The 13,867-nt window shown below is 41.0% G+C and overlaps 2 protein-coding genes across 2 annotated transcripts; one reads left to right on the top strand and one right to left on the bottom strand.

Annotated features, from left to right (window-relative positions):
• The first annotated feature begins 200 nt into the window (after nt 1–200).
• Nucleotides 201–1,139, top strand: LOC116568067 (olfactory receptor 2G3-like). The gene has a single exon (XM_032303549.1). It carries the CDS (start codon nt 201–203, stop codon nt 1,137–1,139), a length of 939 nt encoding a protein of 312 aa, XP_032159440.1.
• A 9,035-nt stretch (nt 1,140–10,174) lies between these two features.
• On the bottom strand, nt 10,175–11,122 carry LOC116600601 (olfactory receptor 2A12-like). The gene has a single exon (XM_032360693.1). It carries the CDS (start codon nt 11,120–11,122, stop codon nt 10,175–10,177), a length of 948 nt encoding a protein of 315 aa, XP_032216584.1.
• Between the last annotated feature and the right edge of the window lie 2,745 nt (nt 11,123–13,867).

Raw genomic sequence — 13,867 nt, 5'->3', positions numbered from 1 at the left:
ACCCTCAACTAAATCCTGAACCCAACCCCAATATCACCCAAGCAACTATGGGGACATATCTCATGGTGCTTCCATCTGCCAATCCAAACTTCCTCTTAAGAAGCATACATAAAACGAGTGTGAAAATTCCTTACATACCCTTGTGCATAGACACCCAATCAATTACATACCCTCAAAACTCTTTAAACAGGCAGATCGCAATGCAGGAACTCAACCAGTCCACTGTGACAGAATTCATTCTGTTGGGCTTTGCCCCCAACCCCAGGACAAACCCTCTGCTCTTCACCTTCTTTCTCATCTTTTACCTGCTCATCCTCGTGAGCAACAGCCTCCTCATCACCCTTATCCACCAGGACTCCCGCCTCCACACACCCATGTACTTTTTCATCAGTGTCCTCTCCATGCTGGACATGTGCTACACAACTACCACTGTGCCCCAGATGCTCGTGCATATCCTCAGCAAGAAGAGGGCCATCTCTTTTGCTAGGTGTGTGGCCCAGATGTACATCTTCCTCCTCTTTGGGGTCACCGAGTCCTGGCTCTTCTCCATCATGTCCATGGACAGGTACGTGGCCATCTGCCATCCTCTTCGGTACAAGGTCGTCATGAGCCCCCGGATGTGCCTCCTCTTGGTGGGCATCTGTGTAGCCTATGGAGTGGTGGGTGGCCTGTGCTACACCTTCTTTGCTGTGCGCCTGCCCTACTGTGGCCCTAATGAAATTGACCACTACTTTTGCGAGGTCCCTGCCGTCCTGAAGCTGGCCTGTGCAGACACATCCCTCAATGACTTGGTGGACTTCATCACGGGCTTCAATGTCATCGTGGTCCCCCTCACCCTGATTGTCATTGTCTATGCCAACATCTTTGCCACCATCATGAAGATCCGCTCATCCCAGGGACGGATCAAGGCCTTCTCCACCTGTGCTTCCCACATCACTGTGGTCACCATGTTCGCAGTTCCGTGTATCATCATGTACATGAGTCCTGGCTCTGACTCCTTGTCAAACAATGGCAAGAAAATGGCCCTTTTTTATAACATTGCCACAGCCTTTCTCAACCCTGTCATCTACAGTCTGAGGAACAAGGATGTGAAAAAGGCTTTCCTCAAACTGATGGGATGGAGCGGGGTCTCAGAGTGAAGCTTTAAAGTGGAAGACCCTGGGAGACAAACAAAGCAGGACTCACACCCACAGCCCCGCCAAAGACTCTTCTTCCATGAGATCTGGGAGACTGAACTCCATCAAATCACACCATCACCCTGGCCCAGCTGGGAGGGAACTGGGTGCTCAGACAATGGCAGTATCTCTCTAGTGATGTGGTTGGCGACAGAAGAAATTGTGAAGGTAGATTATGCTGATCAAAAGGCGGGACCTCAGTGCCAGACAGAGTAGGATGAGAGACTTGATTTGAACATTAATAGATATGTGACATTTTGCAAGTCATTTAATTTATTCTAAGGTTTACATCTCTTCCTCAGAGGGAAGTTGTGATGATCAAATGAGATACTATATAAAACATGTTTGGTATGAGACTGGCAATAGCTTTCAACAGATACTAGTTTTAATTTAAAAATTTTATTTCTCCGGAGGAACTGTCAGCCTTGAATTAGTCATGATCCTCTTCCAGGCTTTGTAAGTGACTAGAACCCTAGACAGTAAAGGGCGGGGGGAAGGAGGGAGGGAGTGGAAGTAGTAAAAACTCAAAAACCAAGAAGTGGAGAATCTTAGGGAGAGAAACTCAAGAATGGGAAAGTGAACCCCTCTCTCCCCATCCACAAATTGGGCACACTGCAATTATCTTACGGTACCAGTTTGTGGCCATTTGGATTTGTGCTTTTGTATCTTTATACCTTTTGAATTTCCTTTTCCCCTTATTCCTAATAAAGTCCATTTTGGAAAACTATAACCTGTGTTGGGTGATGTCAAGGAAGAGCGATTCTGTCCACCTGAGGATGAGCAAAATTAGACAGGGGCATGTAGGCAAAATGTTCCCCCAGATGCAAAATGTAGGCAGTCCAGAGAGAGGTTAAAATCTCCCTGGGTGGCTTCTGCTCTGCTCCCTCTTGCTTGGAGAGACCTTCCCTAAAACTCCGCTTACTCCTCATAGAATTTTTAAAAATGTAGATTGCTTTTCCCCAAGTTTTACCTTTCTTCAGGGTTATGTTCCTGGGATCACACACACTTACAGGCTTTGACTGTTTGCTGCTGTAGGAATTCCAGGACCCAACAAAGTAATCTCCGTGAGGTTCTAGGGACCCGTTCCACAAGCTAACAGCCAACCCCTTTGGGTTGTCCTTACCCAGTCACTTGCTGATATACATTTGCTATGAGACTCCTTGCAAAAAGAAAAAAAAAATAATAATAATAATCAGCTGGGTTGGCCAGAAAAATTCAACATGGATGCCTATGCCCCCCACAGGAGACCAGGGTCTGTGCCAAGGGATGTCCTCAAAGATACTGCCTTACGCACCCACACAAGAACCAGAATGCTGCATCAATAATAAAACAAAATTAAAAGGCAGATAACAAAACAGTGTGTTTCATTACAATATACTTACAGGCATGTGGATAATAACATAGAAAGAGCTTTTACAAATTGGTAAGAAAAACACAAACACTCCATAAAACTGGCACAGATCTGAACAGTTCATAAAAAAAGACATTCAGATCATCAATAAACATATGGGAAAATCCCACCACAGTGGGCACTAAAGAAATGCAAATGAAAATAATAAGATTACTTTTTTGCCTTTGAAAGGAATTTTAATTTTATTTATTTCCTTGACAAAGAGAGACACAGCAAGAGAGGGAACACAAGCAGGGGGAGTGAGAGAGAGAGTAGTGGCTCCCCTCAGAGCAGGGAGCCTGATGCAGGGCTTGATCCCCGGACCCCATGATCATGACCTGAGCTGAAGGCAGATGCTTAATGACTGAGCCATCCAGGTGCCCCACGTGCAGAGTTTTTAAAGAGAGTCAGAGGTGGCTAGAACACTGTGAAACACACACTTCCATACGTTGCTTATGGGAGTAGGAATCCATCTTTTTGTAAGGTGGTTTGGCTTTATGTAGCAAGAAACTTAAATATGCTCATAACTTCCTACTTTCTACTTCTACTTTCAGGACATTTTAGGAAATAGACATCAAAAGGGCGGGAAACAGAGCACAATCATTTTCATTCTGTTAGTCAAATAGGAAAAAGTTGGAACCAACTGAAAACATTCTGTAATTGTGCATGAGTGATTAAAATATGGTAAATATGGGTGCCTGGGTGGCTCAGTGGGTTAAGCCAATGCCTTCGGCTCAGGTCGTGATCTCAGGGTCCTGGGATCGAGTCCCACATCGGGCTCTCTGCTCAGCAGGGGGCCTGCTTCCCTTCCTCTCTCTCTGCATGCTTCTCTGCCTACGTGTGATCTCTGTCTGTCAAATAAATAAATAAAATCTTTAAAAAATAATAAAAAATAAAATATGGTAAACATGGTATGGCCACATAATGGTGTACTATGCAGCCACTGAAAATGTATCTTATAAGAATATTTAATGATGTGAATGCTCATAGCATGGTACTGGGTGCATAAAGGCCAGAAACAGCTGGGGAACAGCATGTTGTGATCACACCATTAACAGTCATAAATACCTTTTCACCCTTGAAGTCAGACATTAACGCTTAGAATAGGAGAGAGGGCCACTGAGTCATACATCTGTACACACACACATACACATATGCACGTGCTTGTGCACACACACACACAAGCTCCCCACCTTTTCAAATTAACAAATTAATAAACTGACCAGGGCAGCTTACCTTGTCTGTGTTTTCAACTCATTCTCTTGCTCCCCTCTTGCCCCAATTTAATCTACCCCCAATCACGATATGTCCAGTCATCTGGCAAGTCGTGGCTTTCAACAACCCCATCCACTGTATAGACCCCTTCCCTCACATCCACACAGCAGGGATGGAATCATGGACTCCCAGGAAGTCCCAGTGATCAAAGACACACAGTGTGCCTGGATAAGGTCTCTGGCACTGTCACAGACATCTCATTTTTTTTTTTTTTTTCCAAACAGGACAAACCCCTTCCATTCTGGAACAAGCTTCCCCACAGAGCGTCCTCAGCGAGTCCCATCCAGAGTATCTCAGATTTCTCTGTACAGAGGTCTGACTGTGCCTGCAGTCGTGGCATGCAAACTCACCCCTCCTCCAAAGAGCTTCTGGTGATTCCTGTTTCCATTTCCTACTTCTGCTTCAGTCAACATTGGCAATTTAACATTTTTCTTGAAAACTATCTATTTTATCTAGGTTTTCAAGTTTACTGGCATCAAGTTGTTTTTTAAAGTATACTGTATATGTAGCACTGTATCCCCTTTTAATTTTTAAAATGTACCTTTCTTCTCCCTTTATTCTTTGAACAGTTTTGCCAGAGGAGCATATAATTTATATTTTCTTTTTTTTTAAAGGTTTTATTTATTTATTTGACAGACAGAGATCACAAGTAGGCAGAGAGGCAGGCAAAGAAAGAGAGGGTGAAGCAGGCTCCCTGCTGAGCAGAGAGCCCAATGCGGGGCTTGATCCCAGGACCCTGAAATCATGACCTGAGCCGAAGGCAGAGGCTTCACCCACTGAGCCACTCAGGCGCTCCTGATTTGTATTTTCAAAGAAACAGATGATGGCTTTGTTAATTAACCTTCTACACATTGATTTCCGCTTTTGTCTATAGATTTCCCTCCTGCTTGCTTTTTGCTTACTCTAACGTATCCTTTTGAGTGGAATGACTACCTCAGGAATTTCGGTCTTTCTCATTTTTTATAAAGATTTTATTTATTTATTTGAGAGAGACAGTGGCAGAGAGAGAGAGAGCACAAGAGGGAGGAGGGTCAGAGGGAGAAGCAGACTCCCTGCTGAGCAGGGAGCCCAAAAAAGGGTTCCATCCTGGGATCCCGGGATTATGACCTAAGCCAGAACGGTTATGCCTAACCCACTGAGCCACCCAGGCGCCCTCTCATTTTGTAATAAATACCTGCAGAGCTGTAAATGTCCACGCAAAGACCTCTTCATCACTTCCTACAAAGTTTAAACGTGGTGGTTGCCACTCAGTCCTAATCTTGGTCTGTTCTGCTACAGTGCTCATTATCATCACTAGAATTAGCTCAAGTCAGCCAATCAATACAGGAATCATGTCATTTTAAGTGAATCTCATTGGTTCATACCAACTAACCAGGGCAGCTTACCTTGTCTGTGTTTTCAACTCAAACACATTCACATTTTACACAACCAGGTACATTAGTCCAGATCCTGATTGCATGTCAGCCAGAATTTTCCCTAAGTCCATGCTATGGCTAGAGCATTGCAGGAAAAAAAAAAAAATCTCTTCAACCAGCCATATTCCAGGGTTTGCTTTTTTTTTTTTTTTAAAGATTTTCTTTATTTATTTGAGAGAGACAGAGAGAACACAAGCAGGGGGAGGGGCAGAGAACAAGGGGGAAGCATACTCCCTACTGAGTGCAGGGCCCATCCCAGGACCCTGAGATCATGAACTGAGCCAAGGGCAGACACTTAACAGACTGAGCCACCCAAACACTCCCCAACATCACGAGCTATTAATCATATGCAAATTACAGCCACGGAGAGGTGTCACTCCACTATTACACTATTTAGTCTGGTATATTGACTTACATAAAAAATACTGACCACACTCAGTGCTGGAAAAGATGCAGAGTAAAGGGATCTCTCCTACAAAACTAGTGGGAATGTAAAACTGTACAGCATCTCTGTAAAACAGTTAGGTATATGCTTTTTTTTTTAAAAAATAGCTGTATTGAGATATAACTTACATACCATAAAACTCATATACTTGAACTATGTTAATGCAGTGGTTTTTCTTATATACACAGGATTGTGTAACTATCACCATAATGCAATTTAGAAACATCTTCATCACCCCCAAAAGAAACTCTATACCCATTAGCAATCACTCCTTATCACCCTGCTCTTATCCCTAGGTCTGTCCAATGACTACTAATTTAATTTACTTTCTGTCTATAGATTTGCTTGTCCTAGATATTTTATATAAGTGGAACTGTGTAATACACAGACTTTTATGACTGGTTTTTCTCATTAATTTCATGAATCATCCATTTAGCATTTATCAACTGTTCATCCCTTTTTATTGCAAAGTAGGATTTCATTGTATGGATAAGCCACATTTTATCTACCCATTCAGTTGATAGACAGTTGAGTTGATTCCACTTTTTGGCTACTATGAATAATGCTGCTAGGAATATTCATATACCAGTTTTTGTTAAACATATATGTTTCATTTCTCTTAGATATACATCTAGGAGTGGAATTGACACATCCTATGATAACTCTATGTTTAATGTTTTAAAGAACTATCATACTATTTCCCAAAGCAGCAGTACAATTTTGCATTCTTACCAGCAATGTGTAAGAGTTTCAATTTCTCTACACCCTAGTCAGTACTTGTTAATGTAGTTTTTAAAATTTTAGTCATCCCAGAAGGTATGAAATGGTATGTCATTGTGGTTTGTGTTAGAATATTGTTATAAGCATACACATATCATATGACTCCAGCAATCACATTCCTGGGAATTTATTCTAGGGAAAAATAACTTACTATTTTTAACTTTACACAAATATTCATAGCAAATTTAATCATAATAGCACAGAACTAAAAACAATGCAAATGTGCTTCAACAGGTGAGCGGATAAACTCTGGTACCTCCGTACAAGAGAATACTACTCAGCAATATAAAGGATCAAACTACTGATATGTGCAACAATCTAGATGGATCTCAAAGGCATCAGGCTGGGTTTTAAAAATAATTCGACTTAAAAAGTTACAGACTTCATGATTCCATTTGTGTAACATTTTCAAAATTAAAGTGACAGAAAAACAGATCAGTGACCATCAGTGCCAGATTTCTCTGTGGTAATGGAACAGTTTTGTATCCTTATTGTGGTTATATGAAGCTAAGAATTTAATAAAATTCATAAGACCATATATCCCCAAAAATGAGTACAGGTAATAAATGGTGAAATTCTAATAATGTCTATAGTTTAGTTATTAACATTGTGCTGATGTCCGTTTACTGGATGTGATAACGTACTACAGTCATAGATATCATTATTATGGGACAGCTGGATCAAGGGTACCCGAGAGCTCAATTTACTATTTTTTGCAACTTCTTGTGAATTGTAAATTACTTCAAAATAAAATGTGTGGTTTTTTTTTTAATAGCTCCTATATTCTGGTAGAAACTGAAAACCTAACTATGGGTCATCAAATGACAAGACAAACAAAATCGCCCATCATAAACTGTTATCATATCCATGGAATCATCCTACTGGACACACACAGAAGAATTCTATTCTAAAATGAAAATTTTATATACAATCTGAGATCTAGGTGGTGAGCTTCATAAGTATTCACCAAGTCTCCCATGGTTCTTGCTCCTACTTTACTGCCTCTCCCTCAGTCCCATTGGAAATGCCCTATAGCTACTTAACAGAGGACGGAAAGGCCTAGTTTAAGGCAGCACTGAGTATGGTAAAAGAAAATTGTTTCCATGAGTAGAATTTTAGATGGTATATCTGGCTGTCTACTTTACAGGGAATGAGAGAGGCCCCTCAGTGTGGCTACACACTATTTCATGGGCAATTGCTAATGGGATGGAAAGGTGGCCAGAAACTTGGAAAGAAGAAGATTGGAGGATTAATGATGTGAGCTCTAGAGGAAGTCATGTGTATGTGCCTCTCCATGACCCAGAATATGAACATAATTGTGTGATACATACATATGAAAACTGAGCATCTACTGTGGGGAGTGTCTCTCAATAATCAGGTAGACTAGATGATGCACCTGTAGATTGGTCAGCCTCTTTCCTGAACCACACAAGTGCTGCTCCAGCCATTGCAGTATAACAGAGACTATGTATGGACTCAGCTGCATGAAGTCAGCCTCACCAAGGCTGAGATGGCCACTGTCACTACTGTTTGCCACACTCCAGCAACAGAGACAGATGCTGAACCTTTGATGTGGCACCATTCCCTGAGAGAGCTTCCAGTTACCTGGTGACACATAAATTACATTAGATACTTTCCATCACGAAGGGGCTGCAGTCTGTCCTCCCAGAGATAGACGCATATTCAGGTTTCCTACCTCACGCATCTCTTATGATTCACCATTAATGGTCTGACGGCATGTGTTATCCATTGCCATATCATCTCTGAACAAGATATGCACTTTATCTCAAAAAGTGTGACAGTCAATTGCTTCTTGGCCTTTTGGCTAAGATCAAGTGTAAAAAGTGTGACAGTCAACTCACTCACAGAATTCAGTGGTCTCCCATTGTGCCCAAACACTCAGAAACTCCTGGGCCTAAGAGGATTGTGGAATTACTGATTTAAGTTTCGATTATCATGCCATTTGGGGGACAACATTTTGTAAGGTTGTAGTGTTATCTTATAGAATGCACTTTATGACTTACACCAGTAGTCACTCTATGGTGAGAAAGAGAAGGCACAGATCCAGGAGCAAGGAGATGTAACAGGAGTTGTCCCTCTCACCAATATAAAAAGCTTCCCGTAGAAATTTTTGCTTCCTGTCCCTACAACTTTGAAGTTGTGTTCAAAGAAGGAATTCATTCATCAGGGAGGAGGTCTATGGTTCTGATTAATTAGAAGCTGAGATTGCCTCCTGGCCACTTTTGCTAAACCAAGTGGGAGGAGGAATGGCTTCTGCATTTCTTAACTCCTGAATGATGCTGTGATGCTAATCTCCAGATCATTCCTTGATTAGCAAGAGTCTAAATCTCAAGAGAGAAGCTGTGATTGAATCAATATCCCCAGCACTCAGGTAGTCATGCCTTTGGGTAATCCCATGACCTTGAGTTTGGGCTGGACCTAGTAGAGATCTTCTCATAAATACCCTGAAAGTGATGGGAAATCATGTTCAAATTTAGGTTACAAAAGATCCTTGCTCACTCCTGCTCATGACCTCCCTGATTAAGCCAACTGCCAGGTGATGAGCTGCTCCAAGGAGAGGCCCACATGGAAGAAACTAATGAGTGCTCTGTACAACTGTCAGGAAGAAAATGAGACTCTCAGTCCAAGAGTCAGGAACTAAGTCCTGGTGACAATCAGGGAAGTTTGGAAGAAGAACTTTCCCCAGTTAAGTGTTAGGGTTTCTGTAGCTGGTGACTTGGTTGCAGCCTTGTGAGAACCTCCTAATCCCTCTAACTCCACTCAGATTCTTAACCCAAAGAAACTACAAAAAATAAATGTTTGCTGTTTTAAACCACAAAAAATGGGGGTAATTTGTTACACGCTGATAGGTAACTAATACAAAGGAACTGCAAAGAGTCACAAGGAAATTTTGGGGGATGTTGATGATAATGATCTTGACCATGGTGATGTTTTCACAAGTATATATGTATTTCACAACTCATCAAATTGTATACTTTCAAAATCTACAGTTCACTATATGTCAATGTACTTCAGTAAAGTTGAGAATACATTATGAAAGTGTCTGAGTGGGAGATTTTCCCAGTTGTTAAGAGATCCTACTTGCCCCTTCAAATATCATTTCACTGAGACAGAGTTCCTTCTTTTAGTGACATGAGGGCTTATGTGACCTAAATTCATACTCTTCTAATAGTATCGAATGAAAAGTGACCTGTATTACTTTCCTGAACCATATTTTATATGATCACCATTGACTTTCTTAAACTATTCTGTCTCCAGAACTTGTCAAATCCCTTCTGAGCTACAATGGTGTCATTAACTTAGGAGGCTGGAAGTCATCTTATGCCCATCAATTTGAATTTATTTCATGAGTCCAGAGCTCAAGCGCTCATGTTCATGTTCATTCAGTGACAGAAAACATGAATATTGATGCCAATTTTATGGCAGGTCTTGTAAACTGGTGATACAGAAATGAGTCAAATACAGGTGTGCCTTCATGGAGTCCCCTGTCTGCGGTCTTTATGCTTGAGGGAAACCTACTGCCATAACCTTCTGGGTTTTCTCATGTTATGATCTTACTGGGTCTAATCCATTAATATATCATATATGCCTACTGGATGTTGGAAAGAATTTGGATGGAGAAGTCAGTAGGTTGTGTTCCAGGTTTGGTGCCGATGCCCATGCTTCTGTGACTTCATTCTGGTGCTTTGCCCCAACCAGTCACTTTGAGGAAAGCCCTCTTCACATCTTTGTTCCTAAGACTATAGATAATGGGGTTGAGGAAAGCAGAGATGATGTTGTAGAATAGAGCCAACTTCTTGTCCTCTTCTGGGGAAGACTCAGAACCAGGTCTCATGTACATAACCATACATGGTATGGAGAACATGGTGACCACAGTGATGTGGGAGGCACAGGTGGAAAAGGCCTTGAGCCGCCCTTGGGCTGAGCGAATCCTCAAGATGGCAGCAAAAATATTGATATAGACAATGATGATGAGGGAGAGTGGAACCAAGAGAAGGATGAAGCCCAAGATGAAGTCCACCTGATCATTGAGAGATGTGTCTGCACAGGCTAACTTTAAGACTGCAGGTACTTCACAGAAGAAGTGATTGATCTCATTGGGACCACAATAGGGAAGAATCATAGCAGAGACAGTGTATATCAGGGCACAGATGATACCCCAGAATCCACAGAAGGCCACCATTGACCCACACAGCAAAGGGCTCATGATGACTTTATACCTCAGGGGATGGCAAATGGCCACATACCTGTCATAAGCCATGATTGCAAAGAGCCAAGACTCAGTGATTCCTAGCATCAAGAAGATGTACATTTGGGCCACACATCCAATGTAAGAGATGGTCTTCTTCTTGCAAACCAGGTGTACCAGCATCTGGGGCACCGTGGTGGTGACATAGCCCATATCCATAATGGATAGGACACTGAGGAAAAAGTACATAGGTGTGTGGAGGCGAGAGTCCATGCGTATCAAGGTGATAATGAGCCCATTGCCCAGAAGGGTGATGAGGTAGAGGAAGAGGAAGACGTTGAATAGAATAACATTTATCTCTTTGTTTTGAGAAAATCCTAAAAGAATAAACTCAGTAAGAGAGCTATGGTTTCCCCCGAGTAAGTCTTGCATCCTTCTTCTGGTATAGAGAAAGAATAGAGCCATAATCATTCATAAAATAAAGTTTCCACATTCAAACTCTGATGCTACTCTTTTATTAGAAATGTCAAGTACCAGGGTGCCTGGGTGTCTCAGTTGGTCAGGTGTCTAACTCTTGGTTTCAACTCAGGTCATGATTTAAGGGTCTTGATATCAAGCCCTGCATTGGGCTCCACACTCAGCAGGGAATCCACTTAAGATTCTCTCTCCTTCTCACTCTGCCTCCCCAAACCCCTGCTCACACACACACACACACACACACACACTCTCTCTCTCTCTCTCTCTCTCTCTCTCTCTCTCGCTAAAATAAAATTTAAAATCTTTAAAAAGAAGAAGTGGCAAATATCAGTAGCAAAATAAGTGCATATTAGGACACCACAAAACTAAGGACCAAAAATGTTTTAAGAACTTCCATTTTATATGAAAGAGCATGTTAATATTGTATTACTTAATCCCAGTTTATTCTGAGATCACAGATAATAAATTTCACACTTCAAAATGTAGAACTTATAAAAGGAGGGTTCAAAACTCTGTTCTGTACTTCATGAACTTGCACAATTCATGTGGTTCATAAAGGATTTCTAAGTGGTCAAAAAACTAATCAGACATTTGAGGATCTAGCACCTGTTGTGAGTTTCATACCAAATGGAGATTCTGCCCCGTGTTTGAAGCTCTTATCAAATGGGCTTCAGTGGGACTACTGGAATAGCTTGACAGGTACTTTAGAAATTTAGAAACATAGCTATTAGATATCTGACTCAATCCAGAAAATAAGTATTATTTGGAAAGAAATTATACTTCATGAAAAGTGAAAGTCTTGTGTTTCCGTGGACCCACAGTGGATAATACATGAGACAGAGACAGAGACAGAGACAAAGAAAAGGGAGGGAAAGGAAGAAGGGAATGAGGAAGGGAGGGAGGGAGGGAAAGAAACTACCATGCTAGGTTACTATACTCAATAAATATATCCTTAAGAAATGAAAGCTGTTTGTTCTTCCCACACCAAAAAAAAAAAAAAAGAAATAAAAGAAAAACAACAACAACAACAACAAAAACCAGATAATTAATTACTAAAAGACTCACAGTAAAATAAATATTAAAGAGCTTCTTTAGGTTAAAGGAAAATGATCCCTGATGGAAGTGTGCAATTGAGAGAAAAAAAATGAACACCAGGAATCATAAATGTGTGGGTAAAAATTATAGAATATTGCTTAAAGCAAAAAAAAAAAAGGCAACACATTATTGGAGCTTACATATACATGTAGAAGTTGAATATATGACAAAAATTGTCCAAAGAGTAGGAAGAGAACATGGATGGAAATCCTTGTTAGATTTTACATTGTTTGGGAAATGGCAATTTAGGTGAGGTTATACTAATCAAATATGCATATTTTATTCTCTAGATAAGATGTCAGGACCCTTTTTCTGTAAAGAGCTAGAGAATAAATATTTTGGGCTTTGTACAGAATACAGTCTGTGCAAAATACACTGCAGCATATTTTTTGTATTTTTAAAACCTTTTTAAAAATGTAAGGTTTACGAATCTCTGTTCTAGAATAACAAACAATAATTCTTTTAAAAATAGTAAAACTCAAAATACAATACAGAATATAAGGGGAATAATTAAAAGTTTTTGATTAATTTGAAAAAAAAAAACAGGAAAAGTGGAATGAAGAAATGAAGAACACTTGGAACAAATGGGAAACAAGTAGTAAGATGATAGACCCAAAAAAATTACGATAGTAACCACATTATATGTATTTTACTAAGCAAGCCCACTGAAAGTCAAAGATTATCAGACAGGATTTTTAAAACCAGTAGCAATGAGAATTCCATAAGGAAAGGAATTATCTTTAAATACAGTGAAGAGGGCACGTGGGTGGTTCAGTTGGTTAAGCGTCTGACTCTTGATTTCCACTCAGTTCATGATCTCGGATTGTGAGATCGAGCCCAAGCTCTGCGCAGGGTGTAGAGTCTCCTTGAGATTCTCTCTCTCCCTCTCCCCTTCCCCAACCCTCCTTCCTCTCTAGAGAAAAAAATACCAGAGAAGAACTGGAAGCACAATTTTTAGATAATCAGGGCAGTACCATTCAACTCAGGACTATCTTGCCCCTCGCTTCATCTCTCTCTTACTGCAAGCCTGGCAGTGGCTGAAGCCACTGGGATTTTGGATGAGAAACTGACAAAATAAAGCATGGAGAAACGTACCATACTTCCTTGTTTTGACGGCAGGCAGTTTGCTACAACAAGCCTAACTCAATCTGGAGAATTATGGAAGGCATCCTACAGGAGGTAAGAGTCAAGCTGGTCTTTGAAGAGTGGGTAGATTCTAACTAAACACAGGGGAAGTTCAGAAAAGGATATGCCAGGCAGAGAGAGTCATCTGTGTGAAGTTATGCAACATAAACTAGCCAGAGAGTGATAAGGGAGGGGATAGAGAGGTAGGTAAAAGCAGACCACAGAGGACCTATCAAGTCCTGCAAAACAGGCTATCAAGGGTGGATTTTATAGAGAATAAGATAAGGAAGGGATGCCCGGGTGGCTCAGTTGGTTAAGATAAGGATACACCAAACAGACATGACATCAGGCTTATTTCTGACATCAGACAATCACTCTGGCTGCAGTGTGAAGACTGCAGTTATTCAGGGAGGAAAGGATAAGCATGGAGTGACTATTGACATGAAAGGTCAGTATTAGACAAGAGTCTTTAGGAGGTGG

The sequence above is a fragment of the Mustela erminea genome, chromosome 10 (genome assembly GCF_009829155.1).
Source record: "Mustela erminea isolate mMusErm1 chromosome 10, mMusErm1.Pri, whole genome shotgun sequence".
Taxonomy (NCBI): domain Eukaryota; kingdom Metazoa; phylum Chordata; class Mammalia; order Carnivora; family Mustelidae; genus Mustela; species Mustela erminea.
This window is presented reverse-complemented; position numbering and strand designations above follow the sequence as displayed.